General features: G+C 37.8%; 1 protein-coding gene and 1 pseudogene across 7 annotated transcripts in view; both read left to right on the top strand.

The window, feature by feature from the left end:
* ZFYVE9 (zinc finger FYVE-type containing 9) overlaps positions 1 to 18786 on the top strand; it is a 188347-nt gene that overhangs the window by 124608 nt on the left and 44953 nt on the right. For all 6 annotated transcript variants that reach the window (XM_082370184.1, XM_082370183.1, XM_082370182.1 and 3 more), the window contains 2 exons: positions 13310 to 13534; positions 15410 to 15492. In XM_082370184.1, coding sequence (XP_082226310.1) covers positions 13310 to 13534; positions 15410 to 15492 — 308 coding nt within the window. The remainder of the gene's footprint in view (positions 1 to 13309; positions 13535 to 15409; positions 15493 to 18786) is intronic.
* LOC309618403 (non-histone chromosomal protein HMG-14 pseudogene) lies at positions 7842 to 9082 on the top strand (annotated as a pseudogene). Its single transcript has one exon. The product of its transcript is annotated as a non-histone chromosomal protein HMG-14 pseudogene (transcript).

The following is an 18786-nucleotide window of genomic DNA, read 5'->3' as shown; positions in this document are numbered from 1 at the left end:
TTTTGCTGCATCCCATAGGTTTTGGGTCATCGTGTTTTCATTGTCATTGATTTCTAGGTATTTTTTAATTTCCTCTTTTATTTCTTCACTCATCTCTTGGTTATTTAATAGCGTATTGTTTAGCCTCCATGTGTTTGTATTTTTTACAGTTTTTTTCCTGTAATTGATATTTAGTCTCATAATGTTGTGGTCGGAAAAGATACTTGATGCGATTTCAGTTTTCTTAAATTTACTGAGGCTTAATTTGCGTCCCAAGATATTATCTATCCTGGAGAATGTTCTGTGTGCACATGAGAAGAAAGTGTATTCTGTTGTTTTTGGATGGAATGTCCTATAAATATCAATTAATTCCATCTGGTCTAATGTGTCATTTAAAGCTTGTGTTTCCTTATATATTTTCATTTTGGATGATCTGTTCATTGGTGAAAGTAGGGTGTTAAAGTCCCCTACTATGATTGTGTTACTGTCGATTTCCCTTCCCCCTTTATGGCTGTTAGCATTTGCCTTATGTATTGAGGTGCTCCTATGTTGGGTGCATAAATATTTACAATTGTTATACCTTCTTCTTGGATTGATCCCTTGATCATTATGTAGTGTCCTTCTTTGTCTCTTGTAATAGTCTTTATTTTAAAGTCCATTTTGTCTGATACGAGTATTGCTACTCCAGCTTTCTTTTGATTTCCATTTGCATGGAATATCTTTTTCCGTCCCCTCACTTTCAGTTTGTATGTGTCCCTAGGTCTGAAGTGGGTCTCTTGTAGACAGCATATATATGGGTCTTGTTTTTGTATCCATTCAGCCAGTCTGTGTCTTTTGGTGGGAGCATTTAATCCATTTACATTTAAGGTAATTATCGATATGTATGTTCCTTTTACCATTTTCTTAATTGTTTTGTGTTTGTTATTGTAGGTCTTTTCCTTCTCTTTTGTTTCCTGCCTAGAGAAATTCCTTTAGCATTTGTTGTAAAGCTGGTTTGGTGGTGTTGAATTCTGTTAGCTTTTGCTTGTCTGTAAAGGTTTTAATTTTTCCATCGAATCTGAATGAGATCCTTGCTGGGTAGGGTAATCTTGGTTGTAGGTTTTTCCCTTTCATCACTTTAAGTATATCATGACACTCCCTTCTGGCTTGCAGAGTTTCTGCTGAAAGAGCAGCTGTTAACCTTATGGGGATTCCCTTGTGTGTTATTTGTTGCTTTTCCCTTGCTGCTTTTAATATTTTTTCTTTGTATTTAATTTTTGATAGTTTGATTAATGTGTGTCTTGGCATATTTCTCCTGGATTTATCCTGTGTGGGACTCTCTGCGCTTCCTGGACTTGATTATTTCCTTTCCCATATTAGGGAAGTTTTCGAATATAATCTCTTCAAATACTTTCTCAGACCCTTTCTTTTTCTCTTCTTTTTCTGGGACCCCTGTAATTCAAATGTTGGTGCTTTTAATGTTGTCCCAGAGGTGTCTGACACTGTCCTCAATTCTTTTCATTCTGTTTTCTTTATTCTGCTCTGCAGCAGTTATTTCCATTATTCTATCTTCCAGATCACTTACCCGTTCTTTTGCCTCAGTGATTCTGCTATTGATTCCTTCTAGAGTGGTTTTAATTTCATTTATTGTGTTATTTATCATCGTTTGTTTGCTCTTTATTTCTTCTAGGTACTTGTTAAACATTTCTTGTATTTTCTCCATTCTGTTTCCTAGATTTTGGATCACCTTTACTATCATTACTCTGAATTCTTTTTCAGGTAGACTCCCTATTTCCTCTTCATTTGTTTGGTCTGGTGGGTTTTTACCTTGCTCCTTCATCTGCTGCATATTTCTCTGTCTTCTCATTATGTTTAACTTACTGTGTTTGGGGTCTCCTTTTCGCAGGCTGCAGGTTCATAGTTCCTGTTATTTTTGGTGTCTTCCCGCAGTGTGTGAGGTTGGTTCAGTGGCTTGTGTAGGCTTCCTGGTGAGGTCGACTGGTGCCTGTGTTCTGGTGGGTGGGGTGGATCTTGTCCTTCTGGTGGGCAGGGCTGCATCTGGTGGTGTGTTTTCGGGTGTCTGTGAACTTAGTATGACGTTAGGCAGCCTCTCTGCTAATGGGTGGTGTTGTATTCCTGTATTGCTAGTTGTTTGGCATGGGGTCTCCAGCACTGGAGCTTGCTGGCCATTGGGTGGAGCTCTGTCTTAGTGTTAAGATGGAGATCTCTGGGAGAGCTCTTGCCAATTGATATTGCTTTGGGCCGGGAGGTCTCTGGTGGTCCAGTGTCCTGGACTCAGCTCTCCCACCTTGGAGGCTCAGGCCCGACATCTGGCCAGAGCACCAAGACCCTGCCGGCCACATGGCTTGGAAGAAAAGGAAGGAAAAAATATGAACAGATAAAACCCCAAAACAAATGTTAAAAGCAAAACTAAACAGACAAAATCATAGAAAGTAACATACACATGCACACTCACAAAAAGAAAAAAGGAAAAACAAAAAGGAAGCAAACCAATAAACAAACCCACCAGTGATAACAAGCACTAAAAACTAAACTAAGATAAACATAAAACCAAAAACAAGTCAGACACAGAAAGCAAACCCCAAGTCAGCAGTTGTTCCCAAAGTCCACCACCTCAATTTTGGGAACATTCATTGTCTATTCAGGTATTCCACAGATACAGGGTTTATCAAGTTGATTGCAGGGATTTAATCCGCTCTCCTGAGGCTGCACGGAGAAATTTCCCTTTCTCTTCTTTGTTCACACAGCTCCTGGGGTTCAGCTTTGGTTTTGACCCTGTCTCTTCACGTAGGCCACCCTCAGGCATCTGTTCCCCACCCAGACAGGAGGGCATTAAAGCAGTGGCTGATTAGGGCTCTCTTGCTCACTCAGGCTGGGGAAAGGGAGGGGTACGGTAGTCATAATTGGAATGTGGGACAAGCCTGCGGCAGCAGAGGCTGGCATGACCTTGCAACAGCCTGAAGTGCACCATGTGTTCTCCCAGGGAAGTTGTCCCTGGATCACAGGACCGTGGCAGTGGTGTGCTGCACAGGCTCCCGGGGTGGGTGTGGAAAGTGACCTGCACTTGCACACAGGATTCTTGGTGGCAGCAGAGGCAGTGTTAGCGGTCCATGCCCGTCTCTGGGGTCCAAAATGATAGCCATGGCTCATGCCCATCTCTGAAGCTCACTTAGGTGGTGCTCTGCCATCTGTGGGCACATGGAGCAGGAAGCCCCTCTCCTTGCACACCCCGAAACAATGGTCTTTGGCCTCTCCAGCAGGTTAAGACTTTTTCCCGGCCTCCCTCCCAGCTAGCTGTGGTGCACTAGCCCCCTTCAGGGTGTCTTCACGCAGCCAGCACCAGTCCTCTCCCTGGGGTCTGATCTCCAAAGCCTAAGCCTCAGCTTCCAGCCTCTGCCTGCTCTGGCGGGTGAGCAGACAAGCCGTCTCAGGCTGGTGAGTGCTGGTTGGCACCGATCCTCTGTGCGGGAATCTCTCTGCTTTGCCCTCTGCACCCCTATTGCTGCGCTCTCCTCTGTGGCTCTGAAGCTTCCCCCCTGCCCACCCCCCATCCCTGCCAGTGAAGGGACTTCCTAGTGTGTGGAAACTTCCTCCTTCACAGCTCCCTCCCAGAGGTTTAGGTCCCGTCCCTATCCTTTTGTCTCTGTTTATTCTTTTTTCTTTTGCCCTATCCAGGTACGTGGGGATTTTGTTGCCTTTTGGGAAGTCTGAGGTCTTCTCCCAGTGTTCAGTAGGTGTTCTGTAGGAGTTGTTCCACATGTAGATGTATTTTTGTTGTATTTGTGGGGAGGAAGGTGATCTCCACATCTTACTCCTGCATCTTGAAGGTCTCCTCCTCCGTGTTTTACTCTTATGTTTTGCAAACAGACATTCAGAACATGAATTTCAATGAATTGTTATCTACCAGATTATTTTTTTGGAGTTAATCTCTGGTTATTTCCCTCTCTTACTCAAAAACCTTTACTGGCTTTGTGTTGCCTTTAGAATAAACTGTGTACTCTGATATTCAGTGCTCTACATAATCTGATCCTATATTTCCAGTCTCATTTCCCACCAGTAGTCTCCCCATACTTACAGTGAAGCCAAACTAAACATTACTTGGTTTGTTGTATACTTTGATGATATCCTACTTCTTTACCTGTGATCCTGATGCCCCCCCACACACCATGCTATTTCCCAAAACCCCAACTATCTATATCCTATCAGTTCTCTTAAGTCGTATCAATGACCACTTTCTCCATGAGTTCTCCCCTGATGATCTTCCCAGATAGAAGCAATTTCTTCTTCTGAATGCCTTTAATTATCTTTAAAAACTATTTGGTATGTAGAAAAGTGTATAAGCATGTATATTAGTAATTGTTCAAGTTATAAAGCCTAATAACAAAATAACCACCCACAAACAAAATACCCAATTTGGGAAATAAAAATGACCAATCCACTGAAACTCTCCTTTTTCTTTCCTGATTACATCTTCCTTCCAGACTTCCCATCCTCAACCCCTAGGGTAACCATTGTCTTTAATCTTGTGTTATACTTTTCTTGCTTTTTAAAAGTAATTTTATCACAAATGTTTGCATCTCTAAGGATTATATTACTTCGTGTGTTTGTGAACTTTATACAAATGTTATCACACTGTACACATTTTTTGTGCTTTGTTTTTTTCACTCTACCATATGTTTCTGGCATTCATTCATGCCTCTAGTTCATTCATTTTCAGGCTACTGTTTTATACGAACTACATAAATTTACCACAGTTTATTAATTCTCTTCATGATGAACAGTTTGTTCTTCTTACCAGTTTACTGTTATTCAGATATGTTCTTTAAATTTTTTTGTACATGTATACTTATGAGTATAAGTTTATAAGGCATGGATTTCTTCAACTTTATTAGATGATGTTAAATTATTTCCCAGAGAGGTTTTCCAGTTTATATCTACCTGTCCCCATCTTCAGTGTATAAGAGTTGCCAACATTTGATATTATGAGAGTTTTAATTTTTGCCAGTCTGGTGGATATGAAACGGTGTCTCATTTTGAATTGCATTTCACTAACTATTTATGAGGCTGAGCATATGTTCATATATTTATTAGCGATGTACATTTTGTATTCTGTGACAAATATGTCCCTGTTTATGTCTTTTACTCATGTTTCTATTATGTTAGCATTTTCTTTGGGATTCCTTTAATTTTTTCAACGTAAACACTCAACTATGACCTTTTTCTGACAGAGTTAAGTTATTCAGTATGTATTAGCTTTCTATTACTATATTTCTAACCCACAAACTTAGTGGCTTGAAACAACACAAATTTATTATCTCATAGTTTCCATAGGTAAGGAGTCCAGGCACAGCTTAGCTGAATCTTCGGCTCAGGGTGCCTCAAGGTGTCAGCCATGCTGGGCTTCTCATTTGGAGCCCAAGGTCCTCAGGTTGTTGGCAGAATTCACTTTCTTACAAATCCCTGCTTTCTTTTAGCTCTTGGTTGGGGAGTACTCTCGGCTCCTAGAGACTGCCTGCTGTTCCTTGCCTCATGGCTCCATAGATAGTTTACAACATGGATGTTTCCTTTCTTTCAGGTCATCAAGAGTGTGTCTCTGCTTTGATTCTCTGACCTCTAGACCTAGATTTAAAGACCTTATGTCAGGCCCACTCTGATAATCTCCCTGTTGATGAACTCAAAGTTTGTTAATTAGTAACCTAATCATGGGAGTGACACCCATCATATTCATAGGTGTTTTCCCCACGCAAGGGGAGGGAATTAAACAAGGCATGTACACCAGGGAGCAGACAGAATTCTGCCTCAGAGCGTTTCTATCCTCCCTAATGTGACACAGACCTAAGCATGCTTCACTCGTTTAATATCTTTACCATTCTTACTATTATTGTGGTTGGTTTTACCTTTTGTAAAAGAAAAAATAATTGTTTTTACTTAATTCAATTATATTCAATTTTCAATATCAGTATCAATATTCAATTCAATCAAAATTATTAAATTTGCCACTATATTTTCTGTATATCTGCTATTTTGGTATCCCATATTTCCATTAGGACTTGCTTTTCTTGTTGAAATACATCTTTTTATTAGTTCTCTTGGTGAGGGCCTATGGTTGTTAAACTCCATTAGTCCTTGTATGTTTGAAATATTTTGCCATCACTCTTGAATAATTAGTTGGCTACAAAATTCTAGGTTAACAGATTTTTTTCCCTTCCTCTCTTCCTTCTTTCTCTCATTCGTTCATTTCTTCCTTTAACCTCCCCTTAGCAAGTACTTTGAAGGTATTACTTCGTTGTCTTCTGGCATCTCCTGCAGTCTAGTTTTTTTTCTTTCTTTTTTTAACAGGTAGTTATTTGTCTTTTCTCTTTGGCTTTTAGGATTTTCTCTTTATCCTTGATTATCTGTAAGTCCACTATTAAAGTTCTCTGTTTTTGTTAGTCAGATTTATGAGGTATAATTTATATCCAATAATATGTGCCTTTTCAGACATATATTACTGTATATAAATATACATATATTCAGTTCAGTGAGTCTAGACAAACAGATACAGTCAGGTAACAACCACCAATATCAAGATATATAATGTTTTCATCATCTCTAAACCTTGCCTCATGTCCCTTTGTATTTAATCCCCTCCCCTTACCCTCTGTCCCTGGCAACTATTGATTTGATTTCTGTCCCTCTAGTTTTGCATTTTCCAGAAGGTTATATAAATGGAATCTCACTGTTGTGTTTGGCTTATTTCACTTAACGCAGTGCTTTTGAGATTCATCTATATGGTTGAATGGATGTATGTACCACAATTTGTTTATCCATTCACCTGCAATGTATGAAAAGTTCCAATTGTTCTGGATCCTTGCCACCACTTGATACTCCTTTAAAAAAAAAAAGCCTTTCTAATGAGTGTTTAGTGGTATCTCTTTGTGGTTTTAATATGCATTTCCTTAATAACTAATGATATTGAGCATCTTTTCATATGCTTATTTGCCATCTGTAGCTCTTTTTTTGCCCATTTAAAAATTGGGTTGTTTTCTTAATGAGTTATTGGTACTACATAAATTTTGGATACAAGTCTTTTATCAGATAGTGCGTTTTGCAGATATTATGTTCCAGTCTATGACTTATGTTTTTTATTTTCTTAACTATCTTTCAAAGAGTAGAAGCTTTAATATTTGATAGAAGTCCAATTTATCAGTTTTTCTTTTATAGTTTGTCTTCAGTTTCCTAAAAAATCTTTGCCTTAACCCAAGGTCACCAAAATTTTCACCTGTATTTTTCTGGAAGTTGTATAGTTATAGCTTTTACATATAGATCTATGATTAATTTGGAGTTAATTTTTGTACAGGGAATGGGGTAAGTCTTGAAGTTTTGTTCTCAAAGTTTTGTTTTGGGAATTTTTTTGTGCATTTTGTTTTTGATTTTTTCCTGCTTATAGATAGATATTCAGTTGTTCCACGGCCATTTGTTAAAAAGACTATACTTTTGCCATTGAATTACCTTGGTCCTGTTTTTGAATATTAGTTTACCTTCTATGCATGGGTTTCTTTCTGGACTCTATTCCATGGGTCTATATGTGTACACATATGTGGATTTATTTTTACTACTGAGTACTAAAAGTGTACTTTTGATCTGAAAACATTTCTTTCTTTACTTTGGAAAATTCTTAATTATTATCTCTTTCAATGTTACTACTCTTTTATTCCCTATGTTGTCTATTTTTGGAAACCTTTTTTTGATGTTGGGGCCTCTGAAATCAGTCTTCAATATCTCTTAACTGCTCTTTTGTATAATTTTTCTCTTTGCTTTTTTGTGCTGGATCCTGGGTACATTATTCAGTGAATTCTTCCAGTTTAATATTTCTCTCTTCAAGAAGATTATTAAGGGTGGGAGGAGCGGCAGCGGCCAGGCAGCCCAGCTTCGCGAAGGCTCTCTGGCGCGCCGCGGCCCGCAGGCACCCGGCACGCGCCCGCCCCGCCGCCACGATGCCCAAGAGGAAGGTCAGCTCCGCTGAGGGGGCGGCGAAGGAGGAGCCCAAGAGGAGATCGGCGAGGTTGTCAGCTAAACCAGCTCCTGCAAAAGTGGAAACGAAGCCAAAAAAGACGGCAGGAAAGGATAAATCTTCCGACAAAAAAGTGCAAACAAAAGGGAAAAGGGGAGCAAAGGGAAAACAGGCTGAAGTGGCTAACCAAGAGACTAAAGAAGACTTACCTGCAGAAAATGGAGAAACTAAAAATGAGGAGAGCCCAGCTTCTGATGAAGCAGGAGAGAAAGAAGCCAAGTCTGATTAATATCACACACCTGGTCCTATCAGTGGTCCCTGTTTCCCTTCTTGTACAATCCAGAGGAATATTTTTATCAACTATTTTGTAAATGCAAGTTTTTTAGTAGCTCTAGAAACATTTTTAAAAAGGAAGGAATCCCACCTCATCCCATTTTTTAAGTGTAAATGCTTTTTTTTAAGAGGTGAAATCATTTGCTGGTTGTTTACTTTTTGGTACAACCAGAAAATAGTGGGATATTGAATATGGGAGGCTTTGATTGTCTTGGGTATCAGCTTAACATTCCACAGATGGAGGGTAGCTTTTATATCCTATAATACAAAGCATACTAAATGGCAGTTTGGAGTCAGGTGTGCATTTAATGTCTTAAACACTTTAAATTACTTCTCTTCCCATGTTGTTTTTGGTAGAATTGTTTCCTAAAGCAAACCACTCACCCCTTGATCTTGGCTCTCCTGGGCACAATTTTGTGCACTCTGTAACAACTTTGGTCGTGGTAGTCCAGTTCTTCTAGTAACTGTTAATGTGCTGTGAACGATTGACAATTTGAGTATGTAGTGTATATGATATTAAATTGTGAATTAGTGGGACTTACAATGTAACAGCATATCAATATTTGAAGATATTGGTACTTGATATCCTGCGAAGGAAAATTTGCCCCCAAATTTTAAGCTGGAAAGTCACTGGAATAACTGTTCAGAAAAGAATCACAACTACATGATTTTTTAGGTTTTTGGTACGTATGTTGAGAATTGTGTACAAATTGAAATGTCTGTGTACTGATCCTCAAAACAACCAATAAAATCTCAATTATGAAAGAAAAAAAAGAAGATTATTAAGAGAAATGTTAATGTGAATTGATTAATATTTAATAATCAATTATAATAATTATATAATTATTAAGGGTATAATAAGGTTTACACTGTTACTGATTTTCAACTTTTAGATTTAACTTCAGAACAAAGCAAGAAGACAATTATAAGCACAGAACATAAATATTAACCTTGTAGGTTAGATCATTTCTACATTTGAAAACAGCTTTTTGTTCCCTTTAAATTATTCACAATTTTACATTTGCGGACTTGTTTATCTTCTCTCAACTATTTCTTGGGTGTCCTAAATCTAATCCTTATGAATTGAGAGCACATTTGTGTAGCCTAGTAACATGGTGATGAATGTGATGGCACAATTAAAGCTGCCTTAAACCTTCCATTGTCTTCCCACTGCAATTAGAATAAACTCCAATTTTATAAAGGTCCTATATGATCTAGTCCTTAAAGGTCTCTTTGACCTTATCTCTTAATACTCCTTAGTTTGCTTTAGCTACATTGATCATCTTTGTGACTTTTGAACCTGTCATACTCATTTCCGATTCATGACTTTTGAATTTACTCCTGCCCGACCTGGAGTGCTGTTCTTTTCAGAGCTTTACTGGCTGATTTCTTCTCTTCATTCAGGTCTGTTCTCAAATGTTTCTTTCTCTGAAGATTTTCCCTGACTCTCATGGCTAAAGAAGTATTCTCTCCCCTTCCCCCATCAATCATTCACATTACCTTCCTTGTTGTATTTTCTTCAAAACATTTATCACTAACTTTACTAACTGAAATTGTTTGTTTGTCTTCCTTCATTAGGATATAAGCTCTATGAGGGCAAGAGTTTTATCTGTCTGGGTCAACTCTGTATACCAACCTTTAGAACAAATGGTCTGGCACGTTGGAGAGGCTTAATTTAAAAACCGTGAGTTGGGGAGTAAATCAGTTGGTGTGATGTCACTAGCAAGCTTTTTTTGTCATTTGGTGGAAAATCACCTGGAGGAAAGGAGTCCTGAGAGAACACTTCTGTTAATAAAAATGCTGTGCTTATTATTCTTGACTTCCTGTTCCCACTGGGACTTGGGGAGAAGGGAAAATACTATTTAGATCAGCTTAAGAGTGTTTCTGAGACCCAGTGTGTCTCTGGTCCCTGAGAAAGAAATACCATGGGTCACTCAAGCAGGTCACTTGGGAAGTTTCTATAATTTCAGATCTTTGAAAGATCTTTTTCTTTTTATTATCTCTTTTTTGTCACCTACTCTCATTCTGTAGTCTTCCTTATTTTTTTCCTTTAAATTGTAGCCACCTGGGTTAACCCAGATGCACTTTTGATTAGTTTAAATTTCTTTCTTATCCTGTATAGATTTATCAAAAGGCAATGTAAACTTTAAGGCACTATATTACTGATTTGTATGGTGTTAAATGCATTCAACTTCTTTGAATTTTATTTTTATTAATGTGTAATATACTAATAAAATTATAGGCCTCAAACACAATGAAGTTTGATCTTTCATTTTTTAAAAATATTTATTTATTTATCTATTTACCTATTTATTTATTTTGGCTGCACTGGGTCTTGGTTGTGGCACGCGGGATCTTTTAGTTGCCGGCACGTGGACTTCTTAGCTGCAGCATGTGGACTCTTAGTTGCAGCACACGGACTTCTTAATTGCGGCATGCGAACTCTTAGTTGCGGAATGCGAACTCTTAGTTGCGGCATGCATGTGGGATCTAGTTCCCTGTCCAGGGATGGAACCCGGGCCCCCTGCATTGGGAGTGCGGAGTCTTACCCACTGGACCACCAGGGAAGTCCCTGATCTTTCATTTTTTTAATGTGAAAGTTTATCTCAGCCTAAGAATTAACTTAGACAAAAATGTATTTAGAATATTTTTAAGCTAATTTTTGTACTTAAAGTGTACTTCTGATCTGAAAACACATTTCTTTCTTTAATTTAGAAAATTCTTAGTTATTCTCTCTTTGAGTATTACTTCTCTTTCACTCCCAACATTGCTTTCTTTTGGAATTCTTTTTAATGTTGGAGCCCCAGTTAAAGTCTTCAAATGAAAGCTTTTTTTGGTCAAATTCTCATACCCTGTATTTTATTTTAGTTGATATCTATACCCAAGGAATGTTACTTATTTTTAGATGAGGTGATAAATGGCAATCTAAACTAAATTATTCATTAAAATTGATAGAGATCTATCAATTTTTAAGAAAGTAAATGCTTAAAAAATAAAAGATATATTTTATAATGTAAAGGGACATAAGAATCTGCGTGTGATTGGGCAGGGAGGAGGGTTTTTAGGTGGTAGAAGCAGAAAAGTTATTAGTATCTGTGGAAAAATAACCAGTAATAGATTCCAGTCTCTTATAGGGAGATCCCAAAGGAATAATGAATGAATGCTTTGAGTACCAAGCTTAACACAGTTTTCACCTCTGAGCTGTATTCACTAGGGCATTCTTGTGAAAGATAAACATTATGCTGTCATTAGCGCTTTAGAGGACTCCTGTGGTGTAGTCTCCATTGTGGAGGGAAAAAAATCTTCTCTTTTGTTTCCCATTCTCTCCCCACACCCCAACTCAAGTGAAAAGATGAAAATTTATAAAAACTTTACTCTAAAATCTTTGATAAAGTAAAGAAAGTTGTATAATGTTTGGTTGATCATTCATTATATGTATATTTGCATTACAAAAGTAATAGTTAACATTTTTTGAGAACAGACTGTGCAAGGTGCTGCTTGGCATTTTACATATATTCTATCATTTATTCACATCAGATCTGAAATTTAGTATAATCTTGCCCTGTTGTCACAGATGTTGAGGCTCACAGAAGTCAAGTAACTTGCCCCCAATCTCATAATAGTAAATGATGGATCTAGTGTTCAAACCCATGTCTCTGAGACTCCAAAATCTGATTTTTTTCAAAATAACATACTACTTCCTTGATATGGGGATTATTTTGTTTTTATAGATCTGGCCCAGCAGCTTAAACATAAAGCCAGATTTGGGGGGTTTTTCCCCCTAGGTTCTCATTTATTTTTTATTTTTTAATTTAATTAAATTAATTAATTTATTTTTTGGCCGTGCCAAGTGGCATGCGGGATCCTAGTTCCCCAACCAGGGATCAAACCCGGGCCCCCTGCATTGGGAGCGTGGAGTCTTAACCACTGGACCGCCAGGGAGGTCCCCCAGATTTTGTTAATCCTGGGGCAAGGGTACTACCCCTAAATGTATTTGGCAGATGATGATGTGCAGGTGAACATGGCTTTCAGTCATAAAGTTTCTGGGTTTTGTGGGGAGATGTTCCCTTCACTTGTGGTCCCTACTGTCAGCATAGCTTCCACTTCACTCAAGGATTCTATGTTCCATCATTGAACTGTTCTGCAATAGACTCTATTTTTCAGGGAAAGTAAGCATTAACTTCTCTGATGGCGATTTCTGTATTTGCTGTTATTTCTTTCAGAGGTATCAAAGGAAGCTTGCACATGTCTAGTGAACAAATCTGCTGTTAAATTATTGAACAGCTCTTGTCATGAAGTTCTTTTGTAGTTCTAAACTGAGGAAAATGTCTCCTTAATGAAGGGTGATTTGTTGCTGTTTCATTCAGAAAATATTTGAATTAGAAAGTGCTTAGTTAAGAGCATTTGCAACTAAAAAACAAAAGACCTGCCTAATATGAATTTAAATAAACCCTAAGTTGTTTATGTTTCATATTTGTCTCAAGCAAAAATAGAATAAATCCTGTCTGTGTTACTACTTTCTCCATAAATTTTCCTCCCTTAATATCTCATATATAGCTGTACTTAATGTCTTAATCGTTATGTTCATGAATTGAATTTATTTACTCAATGGGATTGTAAGCTCTGTGAGAGCAGGTACCTAATCTTAACATTTTTTTTGTGACATTTGAGGCAATAATTTTTATACTGAGACCTCTAAAGTAATTCATACAGTAAGTTTAGTCTAAAGGAAGGCATCAATATTTTTGGCTTTTAGCCAGACAAACTAGAGTGTGATAATACAAGGTATTTTATGCTCACCAGAAGCCCTGATAAAATTGGAAAACGAATTTTCATTTAACAAATGCCATTTATTTAAAAACAACTTTATAAATATGATATGTGTCTTTCATAGTGGAAGGTTGGGAATTATTGTTTGGTAGTGTCTGGCCCAGTGCTGAGAATAATGATTATAAAAAATATGATTGATTTATTGATGGTAATTAATGTACTTTTTTGTTTTAGGGAATGTTGTAGGCAACTTGGGACATTCCTTCTTCAGTCAAAGTTTCCTTGGCAGTAAAGAACATGGCGGATTCTTATATGTGACATCTACTTACCAGTCACTGCAAGACCTAGTACTCCCAACCCCACCTTACTTGTTTGGGATTCTCATCCAGAAATGGGAAACTCCTTGGGCTAAAGTGTTTCCCATCCGACTAATGTTGAGACTTGGAGCCGAATATCGACGTAAGTATAAAATACCCTCTTCTAAGCCATATGACCAAGACATAATGACTAAACAGACTTGAGATATTCAGAGAGCCCCATGGTGATACAATTAAACGGAAGTATTCTTTTGAAATAGCTAAGCTAAATTTGGCCAGTGTCTCTACTTATTTTGGCTATAATGGGAAGAACTCAAAATAACATTATTGCGTTGTAAACTTACTGGTTTTGTAGGTTAATTGATAGATACATGATCATCTTCAGAAAAAATGAATATCAACTTAACAAGTAACTTTATTTTTTATAGTATCTATATATGGTAAGTATATTTTTTGTCACTTGGTTGGAAAATAGTTATGACAAATTATATTTTATATAATGTAATAGATACTGGAAGCTAGTGGTATAGAGATCACTCTCAGCTGGTAAAGTAAGCAACAAAAGAGCCTCCTTGCCCATGGCCGTAGCAGTGCAACTAAGCTGTGATTGTTTTTAAAGACATTAAGGCCTAAATGCAAGCTTTACTTTATTTTATTTTATTATTATTTTATTTATTTATTTATTTCTGGCTGTGTTGTATCTTTAGTTGCGGCACGTGGGATCTTTCTTTGCAGCACACAGGCTTCTCTCTAGTTGTGGCGAGCAGGCTCCAGAGTGCGTGGGCTCAGTAGTTGTGGCACATGGGCTCCAGAGCGTGTGGGCTCTGTAGTTGAGGCACGCGGGCTCAGTACTTGCAGCGCGCGGGCTAGTTGCCCCCCCAGCATGTGGAATCTTAGTTCCCTGACCAGGGATTGAACCTGCATCCCCTGCATTGGAAGGCAGATTCTTAACCACTGGACCACCAGGGAAGTCCCATGCAAGCTTTATTTTAAACTCTATATCTTTTCCTAATCAAGGTTGCCCTGGTCTAGGAATCAGACCACTTGAATAAAGTTCTTAACTCTGCCACTTAACTAGCTCTGTAACTTTGGGTGAAGTCATTCAAGTTGTCTGATTGTCAGTTTCCTTTGCAACTGGAGATAATAATACTTGCCTTTTATATTGCATGGTATTATTAAGAGGATCAAATGAGATAATTAAAAATTATTTTATAAAACATAAAACAGTGTATTATATGTTTTCAGCAGGTCACCTTCAGTCTTTCACTTATTCATTCATTCAACAAGAATTTAATAAAGGCCTACCATGTGTAGTAAATCCGGAATTCAGAAATGGCTGAGACGTGGTTATAGGCTCTTGGGAACCTTTGTAAGGAAGACATAGAAATCATAATTATAGTAGTATATTATGTCAAAACACATGTTCAAAGTTAACAGAGTTCTTTGGGAGTTCAAAGATGGGCTCTAACTTCACCGAGAATGAAGGACCAAGGTACCTCTGGACTGAACTGTGAAAGAAGCATATGAATCAGCTAAATGAAGTAGGGAAAGGAAAGGCTTGTGTGCAGAGGAAAAACATTTGTATTTTCCTGTGTTGTACAGGCAGTTTAAACCGTAAAGTTCGAGGAGTGAGCCAGCTAATAGGATCACCTGGTGTTTGGCTTGTCTAAGGAGGGTCCTGAGTCAGAAATGTGTAAGAGTGAACTCTTTTAGACTTCCTGAGCACAGAGGAATCAGGAGATACTTGTTTCCTGGAATATATTAATCCAGTTTGGGAAAGAGTGCTTCTTAAGACATGTAGTTCATTTTTGAAACAGCTGCATCAAAAGACTGGTGTGGTTTGTAGAAGGCTCCAAATTTGTCTGTGATGCTGTTATGGTAAATACTTTCTGAGCCCTAAATTTTATGCTCTAATGAGTCATTACAATTATATTTTGAGAACTCTGTGAAACATGATGTCTCTTTTACCAAAATTTTAAGCTGCCAAGCTTAGTCTGATCATTTCTCATTTCCATAGTTTATCCTTGCCCACTGTTCAGTGTCAGATTTCGGAAGCCATTGTTTGGAGAGACGGGGCATACCATCATGAATCTTCTAGCAGTAAGTTGGGAATTTTTATTTTCTTTTTCCTTACTGGGGTTTGCATGAGAAGGAAGAGAAGGATTTTATTATTTTGTTAGTACCCTGCTTCTTCACGTAGGTGAAGATTTATGCTATAGGAAAAGAACAGAACATGTATATTCTTTGGAAAGTATATGGAGGTTTGGAATGAAATAGTACAGGATTCTGGCTCTTGGTTATACACTAACTAAGTGACCTTGCAGGATTATTGTGAGGAGTAGTTATACTTAAAGCACCCAGCATTATGTCGTGTTTTAATTTTAAGCCTGGCATCCTGGTGGTGTCCCCTGTGTCTGTGTAGCTTACTCTTTTGCCAAAGATTGGTTAGAGTTTGTGTTCAAATACCTCTAGCCAGTAAGGCATCTATACTTTCTTGATGGATCTGCATGGACTGGGATTCAAACGTCATTCTTTTCTTTTCTGCTGGACTTGCTCATGTCTCCTCTGCACATGCACGGGCTCTAACCCTGTTGACCAAGAAGGTTGGTTGGCTTGGGCCCATTAAAGTCACTGCTGCACATGTGCACAGACTAAGATCAGTCCTGGGTATTTGGAGAGTTTATGAAGTTCCCTATGTCTGTCTCATTACCAGAACTTCTTGTTAAATCTCTGGCTAGTCTGCCTGCTCATTACTTGCTCCAAATAGGCTAGCAACCTCAGGCTAACAGAGCCACTGGTCCTTTTCACTAGCCACTGAGATTACCACTTTAACTGAGACACTCCAAATCAAGCAAGATCCTTCAAGCAGCAAAGCTTATTGTTTTCACAAACTACCTTGCCCTGGCTGAACTATGAACAGGGCTAAAGGCAGCCCCAGGCAAGAAAATCACAGATTCAACTCTATTCTTCTTACTTGAAGTTCAGTAGTTTTTATGAATGAACACATCTCAGTGTATTGTATGTCTTTGGTCTAATTCCAGGGCACTGAAATGGTTTTTTTGTTTGTTTGTTTTGTTTTTTTAATCTACCCAACTGTTTAGTTGCTTTGGGGGGACTTGTTTATTTCCTCACTCTGTCATGCTATTGTAGTTATAGTTCCAGTTATCTTTAAAAGAGATGTAAACAATAAGAAAGCTTCTTGTAGGTTTACCCATGTAGTTGCCATTTCCAGTGCTTTTCATTCCTTTGTATAAATCTGTATTTCCATCTGGTGTCATTGTCCTTCTACCTGAAAGATTTCCTGTAATGTTTCTCATAGTGTGGATTGGCTGGTGGTGAATTCTTTTAGCATCTGTATTTCTAACAATGTCCTTTGTATTTGAAAGATACTCTTGCTGGATGTAGAATTCTAGGCTGACAGTTTTTCAGATGAGAAATATGTATTCCCTCCTTTGTTCCTATCTACATAATGTTTTATCCTTCTCTCTTTGCTTTGAAATTTTTCTTTTTATCACTATTTTTGAGCCATTTGATTATGTGCCTTGGTATAGTTTTTTCCATGTTTCTTGTGCTGGGGTTTTCTGAGCTTCTTAGACCTGTGGGTTTATAGTTTTCATTAAATAATTTTTCTGTCCACCCCTCCTCTCCTTCAGGGACTCCATTGTTAATAGACTTATTAGCCTGCTTGAAATTGTTTCACAGCTCACTAATGCTCTCTTTATTTCTTTTTCAGTGTTTTTTTTTCCTCTGTGTGTTCATTTTGGACAGGTTTTTTTTATTGCTGTGTCCTCAAGTTCACTAATCTTTTATTTTTATTTATTTTTTTCTGAGTTAGAACTTTTTAATTTTTTTTAACATCTTTATTGGAGTATAATTGCATTACAGTGGTGTGTTAGTTTCTGTTTTATAACAAAATGAATCAGCTATACATATATATAACCCCATATCTCCTCCCTCTTGCATCTCCCTCCCACCCTCCCTATCCCACCCCTCTAGGTGGTCACAAAGCACCGAGCTGATCTCCCTGTGCTATGTGGCTGCTTCCCACTAGCTATCTATTTTACATTTGGTAGTGTATATATGTCCATGCCACTCTCACTTCGTCCCAGCTTACCCTTCCCCCTCCCCGTGTCCTCAAGTCCATTCTCTATGTCTGCATCTTTATCCCTGTCCTGCCCCTAGGTTCTTCAGAACCATTTTTTTTTAGATTCCATATATATGTGTTAGCATACAGTATTTGTTTTTCTCTTTCTGACTTACTTCACTCTGTATGACAGACTCTAGGTCCATCCACTTCACTACAAATAACTCAATTTTGTTTCTTTTTATGGCTGAGTAATATTCCATTGTATATATGTGCCACATCTTTATCCATTCTTCTGTCGATGGACACTTAGGTTGCTTCCATGTCCTGGCTATTGTAAATAGAGCTGCAATGAACATTGTGATACATGACTCTTTTTGAATTATGGTTTTCTCTGGGTATATGCCCAGTAGTGGGATTGCTGGGTCATATGGTAGTTCTATTTTTAGTTTTTTAAGGAACCTCCATACTGTTCTCCATAGTGGCTGTATCAATTTACATTCCCACCAACAGTGCAAGAGGGTTCCCTTTTCTCCACACCCTCTCCAACATTTATTGTTTGTAGATTTTTTGATGACGGCCATTCTGACTGGTGTGAGGTGATACCTCATTGTAGTAATCTTTTATTTTGAAGTACTTAAACTGCCATTGATTCCATCCTTTTTCTTTTTTCCTGTAATTTCAGCCATTGTAATTTTCATCTCTAGAAGTTTGACTTGGGTCTTTTTCTATATCTTCTGTGCCTGTACTTAACTTTTTAAACATCTGGAATATAATTATAATAAGTATTATAATGTCCTTGTTTGGTAATTCTAACATGTGTTTCAGTTCTGACTCAGTTGCCATTGATTGATTTCCCCCCACCTCCACCCCGCATTTTGAGTTGTATTTTCCTGCTTCTTTGCATCCTTGGTATTTTTTAAATTTTTTATTGGATGACAGATATTGTGATTTTACCTTGTTGGATCCCAGGTATTTTTATGTTCCTATAAAAATTCTTGAGTTTGGTTACAAATAACACAGTTAATTTATCTAAAAAATAGGTTGATCCTTTTGAGTCTTGCTTTTAAGATTTGTAAGGTGGAACCAAAGTCTTGTTTAGTATAGGGCTGATTATTCCCCACTACTAAGGCAAAACCCTTCTGAGTACAGCTGACCCTTGAACAACGCTGGTTTGAACTGTGAGGGTCCACTTATACATGGATTTTTTTTTCAACAGTAAATACTACAGTACTACATGAGCCATTCTTGGTTAAATCCTCCAATGCAGAACCACAGATATGGAGGGCCGACTATAATTTATACATGGA

This window comes from Balaenoptera borealis (genome assembly GCF_965194805.1).
Source record: "Balaenoptera borealis genome assembly, chromosome: 1".
Taxonomy (NCBI): Eukaryota; Metazoa; Chordata; class Mammalia; order Artiodactyla; family Balaenopteridae; genus Balaenoptera; species Balaenoptera borealis.
The sequence above is the reverse complement of the archived record's forward strand: the minus strand, read 5'-3'. Positions and strand labels throughout refer to the sequence as shown.